Source organism: Heloderma suspectum, chromosome 3 (genome assembly GCF_057233095.1).
Source record: "Heloderma suspectum isolate Gila_16-S chromosome 3, 16-S_ref, whole genome shotgun sequence".
NCBI classification, from domain to species: Eukaryota; Metazoa; Chordata; class Lepidosauria; order Squamata; family Helodermatidae; genus Heloderma; species Heloderma suspectum.
In genome coordinates, this window is record NC_139460.1 from 264,707,406 (window position 1) to 264,728,916 (window position 21,511).

At 40.8% G+C, this 21,511-nt stretch overlaps 1 protein-coding gene across 4 annotated transcripts in view; it reads right to left on the bottom strand.

Annotated features, from left to right (window-relative positions):
• Window positions 1-21,511, bottom strand: part of UGGT1 (UDP-glucose glycoprotein glucosyltransferase 1) — a 72,586-nt gene that overhangs the window by 43,544 nt on the left and 7,531 nt on the right. For 3 of the 4 annotated variants that reach the window (XM_084846716.1, XM_084846715.1, XM_084846717.1), the window contains 16 exons: window positions 20,808-20,938; window positions 19,831-19,943; window positions 18,419-18,593; window positions 17,322-17,418; window positions 15,707-15,785; window positions 15,374-15,474; window positions 15,060-15,159; window positions 14,225-14,285; window positions 10,191-10,282; window positions 9,924-10,074; window positions 8,798-8,917; window positions 7,209-7,294; window positions 6,119-6,254; window positions 4,245-4,376; window positions 2,527-2,691; window positions 1,653-1,773 (listed from right to left, as the gene is read on the bottom strand). In XM_084846716.1, the coding sequence (XP_084702842.1) occupies window positions 1,653-1,773; window positions 2,527-2,691; window positions 4,245-4,376; window positions 6,119-6,254; window positions 7,209-7,294; window positions 8,798-8,917; window positions 9,924-10,074; window positions 10,191-10,282; window positions 14,225-14,285; window positions 15,060-15,159; window positions 15,374-15,474; window positions 15,707-15,785; window positions 17,322-17,418; window positions 18,419-18,593; window positions 19,831-19,943; window positions 20,808-20,938 (1,860 nt within the window). The remainder of the gene's footprint in view (window positions 1-1,652; window positions 1,774-2,526; window positions 2,692-4,244; window positions 4,377-6,118; window positions 6,255-7,208; window positions 7,295-8,797; window positions 8,918-9,923; window positions 10,075-10,190; window positions 10,283-14,224; window positions 14,286-15,059; window positions 15,160-15,373; window positions 15,475-15,706; window positions 15,786-17,321; window positions 17,419-18,418; window positions 18,594-19,830; window positions 19,944-20,807; window positions 20,939-21,511) is intronic. The other variant, XM_084846718.1, reaches the window with a different exon arrangement.

A 21,511-nucleotide genomic window follows, 5' to 3' on the forward strand; every position in this document is an offset into this window, starting at 1 on the left:
GAAGAAAATGGCCGTCAACAGCCATCAGCAGCCCCCACCTGAAATGGCCATGTGAGCCACTGAGGCTGCTGGGATGTGTGAGGGAGTGGTGGGAGGACTGCAGGAGGGAGGGTGGTTAGAGAGTGGTTAGGCTAACCACACTGCAGGCCATGGTTAGCTAAATGTGTGGCAGGGGCTCTCGCAGTGGTTAGCACTAACCACCCTGCACTGTGGTTTGCCTAACCACCCTGCCCCAATGTGCATCTGGTTATTATGTACAAAAACTATGTTTGTATCACCAATTCAGTCTGATTTCAATATTCATGTTCACAGTATTTAGGCAAGGACAGGGTTGCGTAAAGGCAAGGAAGGAGATAAAGCATAGATGAGAATGACAGTAAGGTCAAGGAACAGGGATTAGAAATCAGGAAGGATAGAAAACCACCCATGGAAAGTACTGAATCCCTGTGCTTTTTCACTAGAAAATGCCAGAAGATTTTCAAACTCTTAGTGGGGGGTTTGGATTCAATGCTAAGCCAGGATTTAGTGTTAGCATGCCTTGCACTCATGCACTTGCACTTCCCCTCTCTTCCTCTGACAGTGAGGAGGAGACTGGAAACACCACTTCTGTTATAAGCCAATAACAGTTTGTTACTTCATCCAAATTGGGACAAACTGTACTTGGTTTAAACTATGACCTGTCTGAACAAGCCAACATGAAATCATGAATTCTGCTCCTGGCTGTCCAGGCAAATTATAATCTAAATCAGTGGTGTGGAACTGCCAGCCCATGGGTTGACCCTGGCCCACCAAGCTCTCCATCTGGCCTGCCTTCTCTTACCATGCCCCTCCATGGCCAGTTCACTTGTTCACGGTTAGCTTAGAACGAGGTGGGGTATCTTTTTCATCCCAAGGGCTGTGTTCATTTCTGTATAATCCTCTGGGGGCCACTAGTCAGAGGTGGATGTGGCCAAACTCAACAGCTGTCACAGCCAAAGCAACATTCTCTCCCTCCCTCCTCCCTTCTGATCCCTTCCTTGCCTCTCTTGCACCCTCTATCTCCCCACTTCGTCTCAATTTTCCTCTCTACACACAGAGAAAGGGGCAGCCTCCTCTTCTCTGCACAAGAGGAACACAGAGAGAAGGTGCAGAGAGGAGAGAAGGGGAGACAAAGTGTATGTGCGTGCGTGCGTGCGTGCGAGAGAGAAGGCGGGGGAGAGGGAGAGAGAGAGAAGGGAGAAAGAGAGAAGGGGGGAGAGAGAAGGGGGGAGAAGGGGAGAGAGAGAAGGGGAAGAGAGAGCAAAGGAGAGGGATAGACTATTGCTTTGGCCACGCCCATTCTGAATTTGGCCACACCCACCTCTGGTATGTTGCCCCCAGAGCTTCACACAGAAATTAATGTGGTCCTTGGGATGAAAAAGGTTTCCTACCTGTGGTCTAAACAAACCACAGTTTTTGTCCTGTTTCGGATGAAAAGTTAAACCACAATTAGTTTATAACAGAAGTGGATGTTTCCAATCTCTTCTTCATAGCCAAGGAGTTATGAGAAAGAGGACGGGGGGAGAGAAGCTTGTGCACATAACACTAAACCGTGGTTTAGCATTACATGTGAATCAGATCTTAATTGTCCACTAGCAGGCTTTTGTATTGGTTCTACAGCAAGCGTGTCTTACTCGTTGCAGTTAAATCTAGGTACTCTCTGTCAGACATCAAGATCCGAGAATTGATTCTTGGAACAACATTAGGCTGGCTCATGATATATTCAACCACATCTTGATCATTTGACAGTTCACCCTGAAACACAAAAATACAGATTTAAATGCTCAAAAACCATGTTTTGGAATCAGCTTAAAAATCAGAATAATCTTGAGAAGTCACTTAAAAAAAGAAACAGGACACACTGACCCAGTGCGCACAACATGCCAGGCTCAACATGGATTATTTAACCCACAATGACTTGCGGTGCATGCCAGGCACCATTCTGAATCTGCAACCCCTTATGGGGTTGCAGCGTGCTGTGCAAACCTAGCCATTAGGGGATATGCGAGGGGTAAACAAACCTCGCATAACACTACAACAAACTGAGAGTTATGTGAGGGTTCTTTAACCCTCACATAATCCCCAATGGCTGGATTCACACATGCTGCAACCCCACTGGAGTTTGCATATTCAAAATGGCACCCAGCACACACCGTGGCTCATTGTGGGTTAAAAGCCCACAGTGAGCCTGGTGTGTCATGTGAACTGGACCATTCTCAGTATTTCGTGAAGATGCTGAAGTGCTATTTTATGTGCAACCCTTAAGACTGACTTATTTCTTGGAACAGCAGATCTCTCATCACATCATTAACTACTTTTGAACCTATCCACCCATCCCAATTTTAGTAATGGTTTAGTGTATGAGAATGGGGTACTGCTGTCTGAAAATGTAAATCTAAAGCCCCCTTGGTAGCACAGAACTAGATGCACAGCTCTTTGGATCTTAGCTCTCATCTTTAAGCCTAGGAAAGTTCCTTGAAATCCCTGTTTACAAGCAACATAGCTTACCAAGTACACAGCTCTTTGAAAAAAGCTGGTGGTTTCCAGTATTTTATGCATTGTTACAGTTTCGAGTTCATCAGGATCTAGTTGTTCTTTTTGAAAGGGCATCCCATTGAAAAGCACAATAGGTAGGGGGCCCACACCTGTCTGTTCATAATAACCACGCCCTTCCTGAAATACACAGAAGACACAGATAAGATTATTTCCTCCCCATCCCTACTGACTTCATTTAAACATACTCCACTGAAATCTTTTATATGTATATTATGCCAAAGTAGCATAGAATGCTTACTATAACTTAAAACATTCTTTATGCAGCATTACTCACATACTGAAACTAATTCAAAATACAAAATCTGGCACTTATATATTCCATTATATAGAAAATAGGTGACCAGTTAAGAATCAGCAGGTGTTCATGCAGTTAAGACATCTATTCACTACAAGCAATTTATGTTCAATGTATTGCTGTAGAATAGCACACCCCTGTCTGAAACAAAGCTTTAAACAAACAAAAAACCTAGAACAATACTTTACTAAAATTCAGAGGCCATGATCTAAAGTACTCCCCACAGGGGGTTTTCAGCTCTCAAAATACAATGAAAACAGCTCCATGGCTTTTTCTTTAATTCCAATGCATTTTGAAAGTGTTCAAATATCCTTCATGGCTGCAGCTAATTCATGCAGACTGAAAATGTCTAGCTCGCCAGAGGGCAGGTGCTGGATTCTAGTCCCACTGCCTTTCACTTTTCCAACCAAGCTTATTATTGAAAGGAAAACACACAAAATATAAGCTTTGCCCTATGGGGGTCACCTCACCATCTCCCAGACATGGGACTCAGAGCCACATTTCCCATTGCTCTTGGCTACTGGGTAGCTCATGATCCTGCTTCCTGTGAGTTTGCGCTGTTAACTTGCATTCTTTTTTACCAATATGAATCCTAGGGTTTCCCTCACAAAGGCACCAATACAAATGAGTTGCGTCCAGTGTCATGAACATGGTGTGCAAAACCACTCATTCCCCCATGGGACTGAAATTCAAGCCTGTAGCAAGCGAGTTCCGTGTGCAGCTCTCCAACCCACTAGGCTATATATGGAGTGAGTTAGGTGCTGTATTTGGAATTACTATCCTTTGTTCCCTAAGCCTTGACAGAGGATGTGGCTGGCTGGGTTTGGCTGCAAGAGGATTCAAATCCCAAGATGATGGAAAACCTGGAGAGCTTGTGGCTCCAGGCCTCTGTGGCTGCACTCCTATCTACTCAGCCACTAAGAGGCCTCAGACAAGGGAGGTGCTGTGGGCTTTTCCTGGAAGCATGCTTGTGCATGGGAGACAGTGCAGACTGGATAAGGTAATGTCATCCATGGCATTCATGATACTGTGTGATGGTTGGTGACTTCCATGTACTGCTAATATGGGGAACAGCAAGGTTGCCAGGGAGACTGGGCGAGTGTGCTGGTGTTGCTATGTTGACTGTAGTTTGTGCAGCTATTCTTATGCTTTCTACTTTGCAGGCCTGAGTGCCTAGGATCGCAACTATAAGCCCTGGTTTGGCAGCTGCTGGCATAGTAGGACCACAGTTTGCTCATAGGAGAAATAGAACAGACAACATTACTAGGCCATGTTCCTGACACTGCACTCAATAGTTTGACAGAAATCCAATTGCAGAAGGCATAAAAAGAGTTGTAGGACATGACAATCAGTAAGCTGTACGCAAATGCCTTACCTTCCTATTTTGATCATAGGCAGAATCAACTCCTAAGATGCTATTTACTTCTACATATGGATACTGCTTTTCAAGAACACTAATCACATGTTCCACCTTCAGTTTTTCTCCTGTATTTAGTTTGTTATATATCTGTGAAGACAATGAAACACACACACCATTACAAACATGCCCTCTTTAGAAAATCATTCATATATCAACTGTTCTCCCTTTCATCTTTTCTGCCCCTTATGCCTGGAACTCTCTTCAAGAACATCTACCTGGTGCCACTTCTCTCTTCCTTCAAACAACAGTTCAAATCCTACCTCTCCTTTGAAGCCTCTCTCGAATCTCTTTCAGCCCAAGGGACAAATTCAAATTTTGATAAGCTCTTGGGGGCCGCATATCAGTGGTGTGCAGGGCTGAAGGCAACAAAGGCAGCACCAAAATACCAAAAATACCTTCATATTTTAGTTTAAAGCTCTTATTGCCAGTAACTAAGCCCCAGGAGATGCATATCTACCTTTTAGAATGGGAAAAACTGTGCAAAAGGCAGGAAAGCACCAAATAATAGGTGGTTGTAAGAAAGGGGGCATGGCCCTTTGGGGAACCCTGGAGGGCCAGACTGGGAATACAGGTGGGTCGGATTTGTCCTTAGGTTCAACACCCCTGCTTTAGTCCCATCCCCAAGCCTAAGTAGTAACATATGCAAGGGACACAGAAGGAGTAGTTCATTGTGTGTTTTTTTGCTTATCTGTATAGCACTTCATAGGGTAATACAATACCACTATATTCCAATATTTAGTGCAGGCTAGAAGTACAAAGTTGATGCTGACAGTCAGACTTGATTATGTAAAACACACAATACAGATAGGTGGATGTACTAAAAACTGCTCTGATTTATTTTACAAGCTCTTCTGGTGAAACGTGTACCATTAGTTCCCCAGCATCCATATTTCCTCAAAACATTTAAGTACCTAGCAGAGTCTCCTAAGGGAAAAATAAAGAGCTGATGGAAACATGAGTGAGCCTCTAGAAGACAAGCACCAGTAGGAACCAACTTTGTTAAGAATATCAAGTTGAAGAATAAAACAGAATCACTGTGGCAAAAGTAAAGGGAAGACACCACATTCCATATCCATAGGACCGGAGGCATGGAGCCAAGCATTCTGACCCATTTCTTCTTTTAGTACATACAACTCTTCTCCAAGGGACAAGAAGCACTGGGGAAGCTGCCTTTCCACTGCATAGGTACAGCAGCAATAAAGGAGAGGAAGCATGGTGGGGACAGGAGTAGGGATAGAGTGGCTTCAATAGCCTCCTGAGCAAACCAAGGACAATTTACCTACTGCCCATTTTTCTCTGTTCCCTCACTGCCATCCCTGATGAGGAAAAGAACAAATGGAAATACCCCTGAGCAATGTTCCAAGGTATTTCCCCATTTATCCCCTCTGTTGCATTCCCATCAGGAATGCCACAAGGGGTACACATGCCATTGGCAGGAAAAGTGATCTTTTTGGGCCCCTCAACAGAGCAGTCCTTTAAAAAATGGGATGGCCAAGAACCCACAACTGTACTTAACCTTGTACCATCAAAAGCACACTCATGGGGCAGTATCCAATTCAAAGTTACTGCTAATGTGATTTACACTGCACTACTGTAAGCAACTGCTGGTGTAATTCCGATAGCGTTTGCTGGTGCAATGGGTTTTCTGGGAAAATGCTTCGTGCCAGCAAGTGGTATTGGCACTGCATTAGAGGTTGTTTACACTAGCGCAACATAAGTTACATTAGTGGTAGCGCCGAATAAGATACTGCCCATTAGGCAAATTGCCCCTGCCTAAAAACTGACATATACAAATGTAATTGTGGTGCTTTTGGAAAAGGACTACTTACTGATATAACTGTCTGGAAGGCATAATTATTATCTACTTCTTGTGCAACATAGTTGTAGGCCCGAAGGAGAGCAACCCCAGCATCTTGTGACCCATCAACGTCTTCAGAGTCATTAACCACGAAGACTAAACCAATCCTATTTTTCAAAACATAACAGTAATCATATTAAAATCCTAAACAAATCATCAAACCACAGCCACCAACAGTGAGAATATTTGGGCTCATTTACAGGGCCAGATGGCACTGATTCCCACTTGGGGCTAGTACAGAGACATAATGCGAGAGTGTTGTGCTGTACGAGAGCCAGTGTGGTGTAGTGGCTAGAGCGTTGGACTGGGAGTCGGGAGATCCGGGTTCTAGTCCCCACTTGGCCATGGAAGCTCACTGGGTGACTTTGGACCAGTCACAGACTCTCAGCCCAACCCACCTCACAGGGTTGTTGTTGTAAGGATAAAATGGAGGAGGACTATGTATGCCGTCTTGGGGTCCTTAAGGAGGAAAAAAGGTGGGATATAAATGTAATAAATAAATAATAAATAACAATGCTGCCCCTTTCTTAACTGTGGTCAAAGGGGCTGGGAGCAGGCTGTGGGATTATGCTTTCTCCCATTGAACTCCTCCTCCATGCCATGCATACTCTCGTGCTTCTCATGCCCACGTTCTCCTACCAGTTCTTAACCAAGGTGAGCCACTATGTCTATACTGATATTAAACTATGGTTGATACTAATCAGGGTTCACTCCTAACCAGAATTTGGAATCAACATCAAACCCTGATTTGAAATCCTGGCTCAGAGGCAAAACCTGGTTAGCATTAGCTATGGCTGACCCCATCTCTGATTTCCCAGACTCCACTTGGTACCAACCAGGACCTCCCTAAAGCTCCCACATGTAAGACCCAGAAAGGCTCTATTATTTCTCTTCTTTCACATGGCTGGAAAAAGGGGGCGGGGAGTGCACAAATGCTTAATAGAGCTCCAGCATGCCAGATGCTTAATTCTCTCAGGAGCAGGAAGGTGACTGGTTGTGACTATTACTCAGTCTCAAAAATAAAGCTAACTTTTTTAAGGTTAAAAAAAAGACACTATTACCTCAGTGGTATGTGGTTACTAAGGAACATTTCAGCCACACTAAGCAACTCTGTTGAGCTCTCATGGGATGGGTCTACTATAAGTACCTGAAAGAGGTAATAAAAGCATTTGAATGTCATGTCATCATTTCAGAAGGGCTAGAGCAGCTTTCCCCAACCTGGTATCATTCAAATGGGTTGGACTACTGGCTGGAGGATTATCCATCACTGGCTGGAGGATTATGAGAGTTGTAGTCCAACCCATCTGGAAGGTACCAGGTTAGGGAAGGCTGGGTAGAGCAATGCTTCACAATTTGAAGGGTACAATTATGTCTAACTGCAGCAACCCAACACCCAGCAAAATTAAAACAGATTTGCCCCTCATTTAATAGATCTGGAAACTGAAGCCAGTGACAAACATCTGGATTCTTCAACTGCATTTAGCCATTTTCAGGTGGAAGTCTACCACAGCATGCTCTATGAGGGGCTGTCACGGAAGAACATTCATAAATTTTAGCAGTAATACAATGTGAGGACAGTACCCCTGATGCGGATGATGCACTTCAGCCCTGGTTCCCCATAAAAAGTCCTGGTTTTGACTTTAAAAGTTCTAAGTGGCTCAAAGCTATGAACACTTCAGAAGCCACCTTTCCCTGTTCCTCCATTGTCCGTCATGATTTTGAATTAACTGAGATTGCCCCCTTGCTCTCCAGACCTGGCACCACAGTTGAAGACAAACAGGGACACTCTTAGCAACTGTCTCAGTCATGCAACTCTCTTTCCCCTTAGAAACTCACCAAGTCCCAAACTTCTTTCAGAAGCATTGCAAGTTCTTTTAATTTAGGCTGACTTTCAATTGCCAGAGTTAGCCCTTTAGCATGAGATTTCAGTGGCTGCATTCAGACATCACACAAAGCTATCATTTAGCACAGGGAGAGGCAACATGGTGCCCTCTAGATGTTTTGAACTACAACTCCCATAATACCTGACCATCGGCCATGCTGGCTGAGGCTGATGCAGGCTGCAGTCTAAAACACTGGGAGGGCACCAGGTTGCCTATCCCTGGTTTAATACAGCGTGAATGTGGCTCAAGCACTCTCCCCCTCCTCTGACTGTGCAGCTCAGAAGAGTTTGGATGTTTTTGCTTCTGCTCAGTGGAGGCTGATGACTCCGATGTCAGTGGGGCTGTGAATTTGCTCTGTGTTTCAGTCAGAACCTGTGAGACTGAATGCCGACAGTGTTTGCTGGTTTTCCAAGGAAACACATCATGCCAGCAAATGCTATTGGCATTACACTAGATGTTGCTTATGCAACTCTAAAGGAGCTCTCCAAAATGGGTTCAACACCTAGGATAGCTCCTTTAGAGTTTGGACTGAAACCCAGAGCGGATACACAGCCTCACTGACATCAGAGCCACCAGCCTCCACCGCTTCTGCTTGTAAGTTTATTGTGGTTTGTCTTGTCATCTGGTTCTCTGGAGCAACAAACTGTGGTTAAGAATCAAAAACTGCGGTTAACAGGATCAAAAATCGGGTCTAAATAAAATCTAAAATTGTTTACCCCTGAAAGGTTGAGGGTGCAGTTAGCAGAGCAAAATAAGCAATTACTTACCAAATTATGGAAGTTTTTTCTTATTTGTCTGATGACACCAGGAAAGGTGGGACGCAGCAGCTCCTGGACACTAGAAGGCCAGGAATTATATTTGCTATCAACTTCAAGATTATTGACCCACTAAAAAATAAATAATCCAAGGTAAGTTAAAATCCTATTGCTTGAACTACTAAATCTAACTTCCAATTAAATTAGGGTTACAATTTATGCAGACATCATGTTCAGGGACTCTACTGTAGGGAAACAATGAGACACGATAAATACTAAATTAAAAACTCTGAAAAAGTGTATCTACAATACAGCATTAGTTTTCCACTGCTTCTGTCTTAATATCTCATAGTGCAAACATTGTTTTGGCATTTTTCTCAATAGTTGAGTTAGGCTTCACTGCAAAGGCCAACAATAAAATAAAGAAATGAAGCTCAGCCTGATCTTATCACCACAGCTACACAGCTCTGTCCTGCTTGCCTAACCATAAGATTAAATCCCTTTGCTACACCTGTGACATGCTAGGAACTCAGAAGCCAGTCTCTAGGCCTCGGGTCAGGGTAAAACTGCCTACCTTTGGCTGTGCCTCCTACCTCCCCTTTCCACTGGAGCATCAGAATTGACAGGGGTGTGCTTTCACACTGTGGAAGGGTCTGGTCTCCAGTACTGGAACAAGGGAATGTGTGGCCCATTTCCACTAGGCACTGAAAGCCTTAAGCACAATCCTATATTCTGCATTCTGTACAACTGGACTTAAGAAGAATGATAATTCTGTTACTTTAGAAGAAAATTATCCCTGATCTGCTTGACTTTAGATTACAGTTACATCTCAATCATTATCTGGAATTCCAACTAGGATGCAAAGAACACAGCGTCAGTACACAAACAGATTCCCTCTCATAAAGCCTTCTAGTATGTTATCCCTTGCTACAATTTTGCAGATCATCTGCTAAAGTGTAAATTCTCTGGGGAAAGACTTGCACCTTATTCTAGTTCTACATATCTACACTGTTGAGATGCTTTTAATACAGTCCATAATCAGGGCTCAGGAACAAACCGAATTCCAAAGAGATTTTTTTTTTTGCCATTTGATGCTAATCTCACCACGCAGTTTAGAATTGTTGGAACCCATACTCACTGAAATGGCAGTACTTCTGATATCTACAGCATAGTCAGAGTCTGATGGCTGGATGTTTAGCTTTAACACATTGTGCATGGAAAGGCCTACAATTCCTAAACTGTGCAGCCCTTCCATAACGCGAGCTTCATTCCTCAGGACATCAAACAAGCTAGAAAGAGCACAGATCAAATGAAACTTTAAAATACAACTGTCAGCATGTATCTAGCCTTTTATCATTGCTATACTGAATTCTACACAAGAAAGATCAATAGGAAGAAGTCATACCTAAAAATGTCCTGTGTGTCTAGATCTATATGTAGTCCATTGATGAACAGGGCAGAATCCCCCAACTGTAATCCTAATGTTCCTTTGAAGTACTGGAAAAAGGGTGCAGCAAAACCATTAACAGAAGATTAAGAACTAAAACAGGTCATTTTTATGCAAGACTTCAAGAGCATGCAACTTCAGATCAAATCTTTCACTGATGTGCATTTAAACATTAAATGAAAGCTCCAGTAGAGCTCTCATATCCACTCAGTGATATAAGTTGGCCCCTTCTTTTGATTTGGAGGAGTTAATCCTTTCCTGCCTGCTTTCCTACTTCTGAACAAGAACATCTACATGACAACACATCTGCTATGCGCATTAATATATTCAGTAAAGGAAGTGTGAATTCGCTTGCTAAAGAAATAGAATGACTGGATATTAAATCAGGGAAGTAAAACAGGAATGCTGCCTGCCCATTCTGTGGTGACACAGAACAGTACAAGTTTTGCTCTGATCTCCATCACTGCTCCTCTTTCTAAGATTCCCGTCTCTGTACAGACACATGGAAGGCAAATGGATCAACTACTTCTTATCTGTAGTCCTCAAATTATCCACCTACCCATTTCACCTATAAATAAAATTAACAAAGGGCTTTATCATATTGTAGAATCAAACTAGAAAAAGTGAGGCAGTTATGATTGAGATTTCAGGCTGATAGTAATAGTTCAGGCTGGGTGGCCTTCCTGACCACCAAGCAGACAGTGACTGATGGAAAAGAGATGCTATGTCCATGAAGTCAAGGTGCCCCAGGGATAATATAAAGGCTATTATGGGCAGCCACATTTGCATTCACAGCCAGGTGTAATCAGAATGGGTACACAAAACTGTCACAGATCGATATGATTTGGGTATTAAATCAGGAAAAAAGCTAAATTTCATCTAAGAATTATATGTTCCATTGCAGTCAAGGTACCTATGCTCATGACAAAAAAAGCAGACACACCAAGGATAATTCTAAGCAGTCTCTTTGCTACCTCAATCCCAAATTCAGTCCCCAATGTAAATTTATAGCAACTGAAAGCTTGTTAGACTGATCACAAGTTGCTGTTCATGTTCTGGTGAGGTATCTGAACAACATCCTCTAGGTTTGCCCCATGGTTTCTTTCTTCATTGTTGTGACAACCTAGTTCCTCTGAGGTAGTCCATTTTCTAGAATGAGACTCTTCAGGGAGGTTGTTAAGGGTGCAATCCTATGCATGTTTAGACAGAGAAAAGTCACAACTCCCATAATTCCCCAACCAGTATGGCTGGCTGGGGAATTCTAGGACCTTTTTCTGTCTAAACATGCATAGGATTGCTCCCTAAGTTAGCTTTCTTGACGTTTTGCACTTTTCCCCAACAAAATGTTTGAACTGAATAAAAATATAATTAAATTTGGAATGGCTCCCATTAGCTTGTAGAAATGTCTGATCTTAAGAAAAATTTGGAAGCTGGTATTTTTAAGGATGGTGCTTCTCTTACAGTTTTGCAAGTCAATAGCACTTCGAGGAACCGTAACTTTGGTGACTAAATGGAAGGCAAGACACCTGTTTTCTCTCTCTCTCTCCCCTAGACATATAATAGAAACTAATACTACACGAACTATATATAGACAATAATTAAAACATTACAATAAATATATAGGAAACACTGTATAAAATATAAATATTTATACTAGTACAGAACTTTAAACATTAATATATGGGTTATTACAGACCATACAACAAAGAAAAACAGTTACACTTATTAATATCAAAGTTATATCTTGATTTCATAAAAGAAAAAAGGAGAGCAATTTTTATGAAGTTTTTGCATTTTTGGTTTGCCATCCCTCATCCTAATAAACCTGTTTTGTCATCTCTGCAATTTTCCAAACTTTTGATAACCAATCAATAATTGAGGGTATAGAGGCACGTTTCCACTTTTGAGCTACCAGAATTTTTAAGGCAACTTACACATTCCAAATTAACTCTCTTTGATCTAAAGCAAACTGCTCTAAGGGTATAGTCATTTATACCATCAGCAATACTATATTATACACATCCTTCCCAAAACTCTTCTTCTTAGGATAGTTCCATCAGATATGCAGGAAATCAGCTCTCAGAGATCTGCGTCTTCAACACACATAATCACAATCTGGCTAAATTTTGTTCAACCTCTATGGAGTCAAATACATTGAAACAGACGAAACAGACAGGGTGACAGAGCAGAGCCCTGTAAACAATTTTTTGCTTCTCCTGACTTTCTCCAATTACATTTAAAACCATTACCTTTCCATTTGTCTAAAGACAAGAATAACACATATAATTTAGACATTATTCCTTTAAATGACTTTTTCAGGTATACCAAAAGTTCAGAAGGCGTTAAAGTTTCAGGTAAAGTTTCCCAACTGTATATTTTGATCAATATAACTTTTAATTTGACAACAGTGGATCCAAAATGGAATCAAGCTATTAGAAAAAAACTCACCACATGGTTTATACCATCACTACCTACGTTTTTAACCTCAACACTTCTTCCTCCATATTAAAGTTTTGCTTCCAATCTTAAAACTTTAATTAAAAATAAGAGATGCCAATAAGAGACTCTAGGTGATAAAACATTTAAAATTATTATTTTTAAAATTGACATTACAGCTTCAATACAAAAATTTCGATAAACTAAAAGCCTTATATTTTTCAGTTTCCTCCTACTGTACCATGGGAGTATAGCTGATCTTTTGCATTACTGACATTTCTTACAGTATTTTTTTTCTTAGAATAAAAGTGAAACGTATTAGGCAGCAGTTACCAATTACATTGTGATTTAGTCTTCAATTCTAAAAGATGTAAATCAAGGGGACTGTATAGTTCCAGCAGTGCCAATTATTAAGTTTGTATTTGTTTTATTCCCAGAACACATCACAAAAGCTACTTAACTGGTAGTCTTGATACACACTGGGATTTATTCAAAAGCAAAGGCAAACACAAGAGACCAAATTTTCCTTGTGTGACTGCTCATAATAATTCCCTGGTTAATATCCAGAGTAAACTAGTTATGAGCCACTCAGCTGAAGGTTTCTGAGCATTTAGAATGAAGAACTCTGCATAGAACTTTAGTTTTTCTTGAAGACTCATCAACAGATTTTGCTCCTGATAGTATCTTAGGCTGTAGCTGCAGTACAAGCTGAAACTTGAAGCTATGGCTATGAGACATTCTGTGCAAGACAAGCAGGGAGAAGTACAGCATTTTGCCAGAAGCCATACCTTTTATTAACCCCTTCCCCCTTCAGATATCACCATAGGCCAGATGTTTGCTATTTTCTGGTCTATGTGAAATTAGCATGTTTTCGATCTAGTCTGAAGATCAGCCATTGCAGAAAACACAACCAACTAAAACTGCAACTTGCTGGAAGTCTCAGTCCAGTTCATCGAGCAAAACAGCTTTTAAGGTGGGCTCAATGCTATATTGCTATATACAAGTCCACAGGCACTTTTAATTGCATTTTCTAGGGACACTGAAGCTGAAATCAGTTCTGTGATCAGAGGCTTCCTTTTCAACAGGAACCTCTCCGGTATCACAACAAGATTTATTTTAGACATAGTAATATCAGGAGGGAAGCAATTTACATGAGAAAATAATATAATATGCATAAATACTAAAAAAAACCCTCAGAGTTAGATAGCATTTGACACACTGAAGATGAGCCTTGTATAAATAGATATCCTACAATCATTCTGCTTTTTAAAATCTGAGCAAGTTTTAAGATTGGAAATACATTTTAGAAGTATTTTTAATACAGAATACATTAAGTATTTTACTACTACAATCTTAACACTCACAGAAATATTTTCTTGAAAGTATTTAGACCTGCATAAAGTGGTACTTTTTGAGAGAGAGAGAGAGAGAGAGAGAGAGAGAGAGAGAAAGAAAGAGAGGTGGGCAGCCAATGTGGTGCAGTGGTCAGTGTCAGACTAGCAGTTCTAGGTTCAAATCTCCATTCAACCAAGAAGCTCAAACACACACACAATTACCTTTTGGTTCTCTTCAATTTCTGATCTGAGTTCTGAAGAAACAACTGTCTTTGTTATTGCCCTACAGAAATCAAAAGATTCAATTCCATCATCATCATCTATTCATCTTTCTGTTATCTCCCATTTTATTTTTACAACACACCTGCCTCACGCCTTCTCAAATACAGTATGTCTCACATTCAGTTGTTACAAACAGTAGGACGATAGATGCATTAGAATTTAATATTATTCATAAGGTTGAGATTACATTATAAACAGCAATGACAACTACATGACATTTACTTCACTTAAGCTCTCTAGCACAAATTGTACTTAGAATGTGAAGGACACAATAATTGAAAAAGGCATATACAGTACTAAACCCTGCAGTACTTCCAGTCTTCAAAAATCATCATACAATGATCAAGTGGTACCTCCTTTTCAATTCACAAGGACATCCTCTAGGAAGAAGTTATTACCCCTTAAAAAACAAATCCTAAGAGCCAAGCGTACACTGGGCATCTCTTATCTTATAGAAAACAAGGTGTCAAGGACTTTTCCCATCTAAACATGCATAGGATTGTGCCCTAAAACATGCAATGGAGATTTCACCAACAGCCTCTGGAACTGAAATGTTTAAGGTATTAACAGCAAAAATCACTGTGGCAGTAACACTGGAAAACTGGTCTTCCCATTTCAAAAAGCTATTAATCTACAAAATTGGTTTGTTTCAAGCTTTAACAACCTGGATTCTTGTACCCATTCTGAGATCTTTAAACACTTTTCAACTAAGTAAATTTTACATTTACATAATAGTAGTAGCAGCAGCAGCAGCAGCAGCAGCAGCAGCAATTACCTGGCCTTTGTGGGAAAATTCTGACTTAGATCTTTCATGACCATTAAAGCATCCACACTGGGAGCAGCTAGAATGCGTGCAGCAGTTTGGAAACTTAGATCTAAAATGAAAACAGTTCATTCAATCATAAACCAGTCCTTCAAAGCAAAACACTGAAGTCATGGAGACAAACCAAAATCAGTTTCTACGGTGAATGTATAATGAAGTTCATATGCAGTTTAACAGCTTTTAGGAAGTGTATTTCACCTCCTTCACATTTGCCTGACACAAAGAAGTACTTTTACACAGAAACAAAACTAATGTGGATACATTACCTTGTAATTGCCACACTTTTAAGGGGGCCATTTCATTGGTACTTTCAATAAGATGTTTCCTTAACTCTTTCAATTCTTCTTTCAAATTGGGATGCAACTGCCTGAAAGAAAGAAAAAAATGAATTCAGAAATCATTTTTAGACAAAAGTAATCACTGCCCCTAATAGATGTAGCTATGGGTTCTTTTTCTTAACACCTTGTAGATGTTATTTTGAGAATACTGTTAAGGTTCTTTATGTGCTTGCTTTCAAGTCAGTTTCTGGAATATTTTAGTCGGAAATGCAAAAAAACTCCACCCAAACAGACTTATCAAGGTAATGATGGATTTTGTACCTTAATTTTCCAAACAGAAATCCTTGCACTTCATCAATGGGATCATTTTCACCTATTACTGTTGCATTCACATCTGTACCTATAGAAACATGAAAACCACCCTGATTATGATGCTACTCAGCATACTATTAATAATAAAGGGACTGATTAGTTTTGCCGCGTTTCAGCACACAAAGGATTGTATCCAATGGCGTTGTTCTGCCAGCAGAAAGGAACTGCTGTCAGACTGGTTTCTCCTTCCCCCTCCCTGTGCACCCTCCAAATCTTCTTCAGAGGGATGGGGAACTATCCAAAGCAGATTTGGGGCAAGGGGGGGGGGCTGGAGGGAGGAGAATAGGATGGCAAAGTCTCATCGCATGAGGGTTGGATGCAAGCCAATATTAATATCTCACACATTCACAAGAATGAGCTATTTCTATGATTTGGATCACTGCAATTTCTGAAACAGGTGCCAAAGTGTTATGGTCCTGGTGAGGGATAGTAGCCACATCCCCTGAGAATCCAATACATTCATTAAGGGTCTGATAATGCTGCTCCTAGCATCCACTGCAGATTGTGGAGCTGCTCTCCACTGCCACTGTCAGGACCACATCCTAAAGTAGATGGGAGAGTCCATAAGCCCCACATCCTTCATGATTGTTCCCTTCTGCCTCCCAGACATCTCCCCACAACCCAGCCCTTTGGATCTATAGGGAGCTGATGTCAAGTACTTTCCCCAATGATCAGAAGTCACTCATTGCATAAAAGGACCAGAATGGTGTTGACACTCCTCATTCTGCCTCAGACAAAATTAGAAAGGCTGGGCTATTCATGGCACATTTTTGCTTAACAACCAAGCAGAACACTCTGTAGATCCAGCACATTCCCTGTTATATCTTCAAATTTTAAAAAAATGTTATAAGTAACAGCTAATAATTAGTAAAGATTTCCCTTTATTTGGGAAATGTGCTGCTTTTCATGTGCTAAAGTTTTATTCTTGGAAAAGGGGGCAGTTAAGCATATGTGTCTAATGTTAGGCCTTGGGTAGCCTTGAGAGGAAACCAGAGCAGGAAGCATGAGTCAAGACTCTGAGACAGGGGCCTTAGGGGAAATCCTGCACATGGCAAGGCAACAACAAGGCAGAAAGTAAGTCCACACAGAGTCAAGGAGCCAGACACAATCTTCATTCCTTCCTTGACAAGGCAGAACTATAACAGGCTGCCTGTGTGGGTAGTCTCACCCTGAAGACACCTCCTGACCTTCAGCCCTTGGGAGTTTACCACACAGCAGAGGACAGATCCAAAAGTTCCCCAGTCTAACCTCAGTGGCTCCTGGCAACATGTGACTGGTTTCAGACTGACAGGAAAATCAAAGGTAACACATTTGCTCTATACCTAGGACACTGCTACTTAATGGTTTATCATTTATTGTTGTTACTTAGTTTGCTGTAAACTGCCTTGAGTGCAATTTTATTGTGGAAAGGTGGTATACAAATACATTTGAGATTAAGCAGTATGCTGTTAATGTACCCTGAAAGACTAATTCAATCCTAAATCAGACAATAGTGATTGAGTAGGAAGGGAATTAAGAAAAGCTTTGGTGCATATTCCATCTACTCTTTAAGGTAAGAATTCACCTTTCACCTGGGTATCATCCTTGGCCTTATATTCTGTGCTTTTAATGGCCAGCTCCACTCCATAGCCCGACAGGTAGACTCTTTCTTTACTTGGATTCTACAAGAAAAGGTAAAACCAAAGTAACATTGCCCCAACAAGACATTTGCAAGGTTTACCTTTCCCAATTTTGCCAGATCAGGGGTTGCTGGCACCTGGACCAACCTGCTTTAAACCTCTCCATGTACTAAGTGCCTGAAAGTGTTGCGGCTCACACATTCCCCCCGCCGCCACCTCTTCAGGTAAGGAAGTTGCAGAACTGCCACTGATAGGAAGATGAAAAGAGTAGCTTCTGTACAACAAGGTATAGTAACTCCTGCTTTCTTGGCAATACCTCTCAGGAGGAAAAAGATGCTGCTATCTACTGATCTGGAAACTTAGTTCTAATGCTTTCTGGCCACCTCGACTTCTACCCAGGTACTTCTGACAACATATAGATATTGGATTGAGAGTGGCAAAGGGTGACATCCCTCCAGGTAGGAACAGTATGATGCATACTGTGCGACTTATGTCTACTTCTTGGACAGATGGCAACCTGCAACTCGGGGCAGCAAGATTACTGCTCCTCTCTCTATCCACCCACTGAGAAGAGGGATTGTTTTTGGCAGCTGGCTAATAAAACTGAATGCAAAAGCAAAGGAAATGCCTCAAGAGCCAAAAGGGGCAGTAAGAATACCTGAACAAATGAACGAACGAACGAAAGGACGACTCCAACCAGAAATACCCAGAATCTGATGCCTCTCTAAATTGAGTGTCAACAGGTTCCAGGGCTTTAATGACATTCAGCCTGGATTCAATTTCACAGTTGCCTTGTATGAACAGAGGAAGTTATCATCTTTGTGAATATTCATAAAAGGAAGCCCCCTTTCAAGACACACAAATATTGCAATATTGTAAGCATTTCTCATCATCTGGCTCAACAAAAATCACCCCACTTTACAAAAACTGCATCTTCAATTTTAGATCTTAAAAAGTTAAGTAGATAAAAATTTTGAACACTGTTCCTGTAGAACACTAGAAAAATCACATGGCCTTTTTTCTACATCATATTGGTACTTACAGCAACGTAATGCCTAAGGACGTAGGTGACTTCTCCTGCATTGGCTTTTGTTACAAGTAGTTTGTGGAATCTAGATAACTCCTCAGAGCCAATCTCAGCATACATTATTACAACAGGACTTTCAAGGTCTGAAACGGGATACTTGTGGTCCCCTTTGAACATAAAAGGCTTTGGCCTAGAGCAACACAAACACACAAATGCTGTCCTTTAACAAGACTAGATAATACATGTGAAGCATGTTGAACACATGAGAATGCTACACAAATGTTACTGATGAGCAGTATTCAGTACTGCCACTGTGCCTCCACTCATTCTGTTGTGCATGCAGGACCAACTGCCAGGACAACAGGAAATTAGCACTTCCTAAAGCAACCCGAGAAACAAGCCAAAACGCTCCTTTCCAGGACAGGTCAGCAGAGCTCCCTTTCACAAGATCCGCAGACACACCCTGTTGCAAAAATGAGTGTTTGGGCTAGTTTCTGGTTACTTGAGGAAGCACTAGCACCAGGCACCATTGGACACTACTCCTATTCTGCTACCTCTGAGGCTTGCATCAGTCAAAGGTGATTCACCAAGAAGATTTAAAATAAGACGTCCGCTTGGAGCTTCAACCCAACTATGCTGTTTCCCACAAATAAGGAGCTGAATGAATGCCCAAAATGGCACCATCTCTTCTCCCTTTTGGAAAGTAAAGCCTCTCATTAGAATGTATGTTTCCAGACAGAAAATGTACTTGATTCATGTAGACATGAATGATGCCTTAGACACAAATGAAGTCGAGGCAATACGGCCCATTTTGGTTTTATTTTGTAAACAGGTGTAAATGTTATTACTGATTATTCTTTCTGAAAGCATTCTGTAAAACACCAAACATCTTTAAAAAAAAGATTTTGATAAGCCAAAGCTGTTTTTTTGGTGTAAACTATCATTGTAGCACTATATAGGGAAAAGCCAGTGAGTAGGTTTGCTTGCTAAGGCAAACAGACTGAGGAACTTGAAAAAAGCAGCCACTGATGTCAAAAAATTATCCCAATTATTTATTCTCTTTGAACAATCCCCATGTTTTAGTTCTCATATTAAAAATTTCCAACACTGTTAGACAGATCTTTTCCATATCTGCTATGTTCTCCAGAAAACTAAGAAGAAAAATAAGAGACTAAACACTGTAATTTGGTGCCACAACCCTAACATCATTGATGAACACCTATTCACTTCAAGAACACTTCCATGTTTTGCAAGTAATTTCAAGACACCCATATTAACCAATAATACATTATAAGGACTTGCTTACTATTAGATTTTGTTTCCAAAAATTCATTTCTATGTAGTAACTGGCAGCTTCTTCAAATTGCCTCATTTTAACAAAATGAGATTGGTAGAATAGTGGATGGTTTGGTACAAAATAAAACAACCTTTCTGAAGCTGTCTGTAGAAGTCCTTCAAGTTTGTCAGATTCACAAGTCTTCTCTCCATGGACAACAAAGAATGCATTACATCCTTCTGGTGGGGGTTCATCAGCTGCTATCTGTATTAAAATGTATCTGTTATAATATGACAACCTCCATTAGGGGAAAAAATAAATCACATCATGGTAATAACAACATTACAACATGGTCTAGACCTTTATATTGGTATAAACCAATATAAATGAACAGCAGGATAGCCACTGATTAATAGTGAAAGGCTGGCCAGGATTTGGGGAATGAGAGCACTTGTACTGTTTTTCTGCTTCCAGCCCAGATGGAGACCAGCAAGGAAGACAGAATCAACACATACCACACAAAATAAAGAACACTCCATTCTATAATCAATCAAGGTAACTCACTGGTCTTGGAGCTACATGGAAGACAAAAGAATAATCTTAAAAGCCCTTTCCTTTCCTCCCCTCTCTCTTTTCTTTCTCTCAGTCTTCTTTTGTATTTATCTATAATGTGAGTTTAGGAGCTAGCAAGGGATGGAGGGAAAGTACTAATATGGAGAGAGCAAAGTGGTGGGCAGGATGTTTGAGAAGTTCTCTTTGCGCTTGCAAAATGGGAAAAAATTGAAATGTAACTTAAAAAAAAGGAAAGGTACCCATGCTTCCCTGGGCTAACAGGCAAGAAGTAGAAGACTGCAGAGGCTTCGAAGACAAATCTGATCTCCATGTCTGGACTGGCAGGCAATCAAGAACTGGAGGGGGGGAGGCAGAGGTGCATCACCCACCACCTCAATGTGATATTGCCAACCCTGACATAAGCAGTAAATTTAGTTACCGTCAATAAAGTAGTAGGGTCAAGTGCAAAGGTAAGTTGCTAGATCAAGAAGAGAAGATACCTGCCATTTCCTTTCACATTACTACTCTCTGTATGAATCACAATTATCAGAAAAGTTCCCAAAGCTTTGTACTAACCTGCTGAAAGGCTTGAACTGTAGCTGAATAAGAACGTAAAGACAAGGCAAATTTCAACAAGTTCTGTTGCAAAGGTGAAAGATTCTGGGAAGCTGCTTGTAGCATTGCATAGTAAGAGGAATAATCAGTACCTGCCAACCCACAACATAAATTATTTAGTTTTTATTGCAACAGGAAAGTGGTTTTAAAAATTATCACCTAAAATCGTTATGGTTCATACTGTAACTATTTGCAACAGGCAAGCAATTCCAAACAGACCAAGTCATCACATATATTTCCAACTTGCACCACCCTATGCAAGTTGGAAACATATGTCTACAAGATTGTCAATAACACAATATATTGCTTCCAGAAATATTCTGATCTTAGGCTATTTTTCTCTAGTCTTGCATGCTCTGCCTCTCTGAACTTGTCCATTCAGACTCACTGGAGTAACATGGTAGTCACTACTACAACAGCCATGCATATAAGCACATTTAAGATCTATTCAGAGTTCAGGTCCATTCTGGACATGACTTTTGCAGTGTGTCAACAGACCTGTGATCTGTTTTAGGAGATCTCTTCAACTGTAAGCAGTTTAATAGTAATACCACAAAATGATGTATATTTAATTAGCAATGACATGCCTCCAGTAACTACCCTTTTGAAACAATATATTAAAAACAAATTACAGTCATTAGACATTATGCTCTAATCCATTTGTG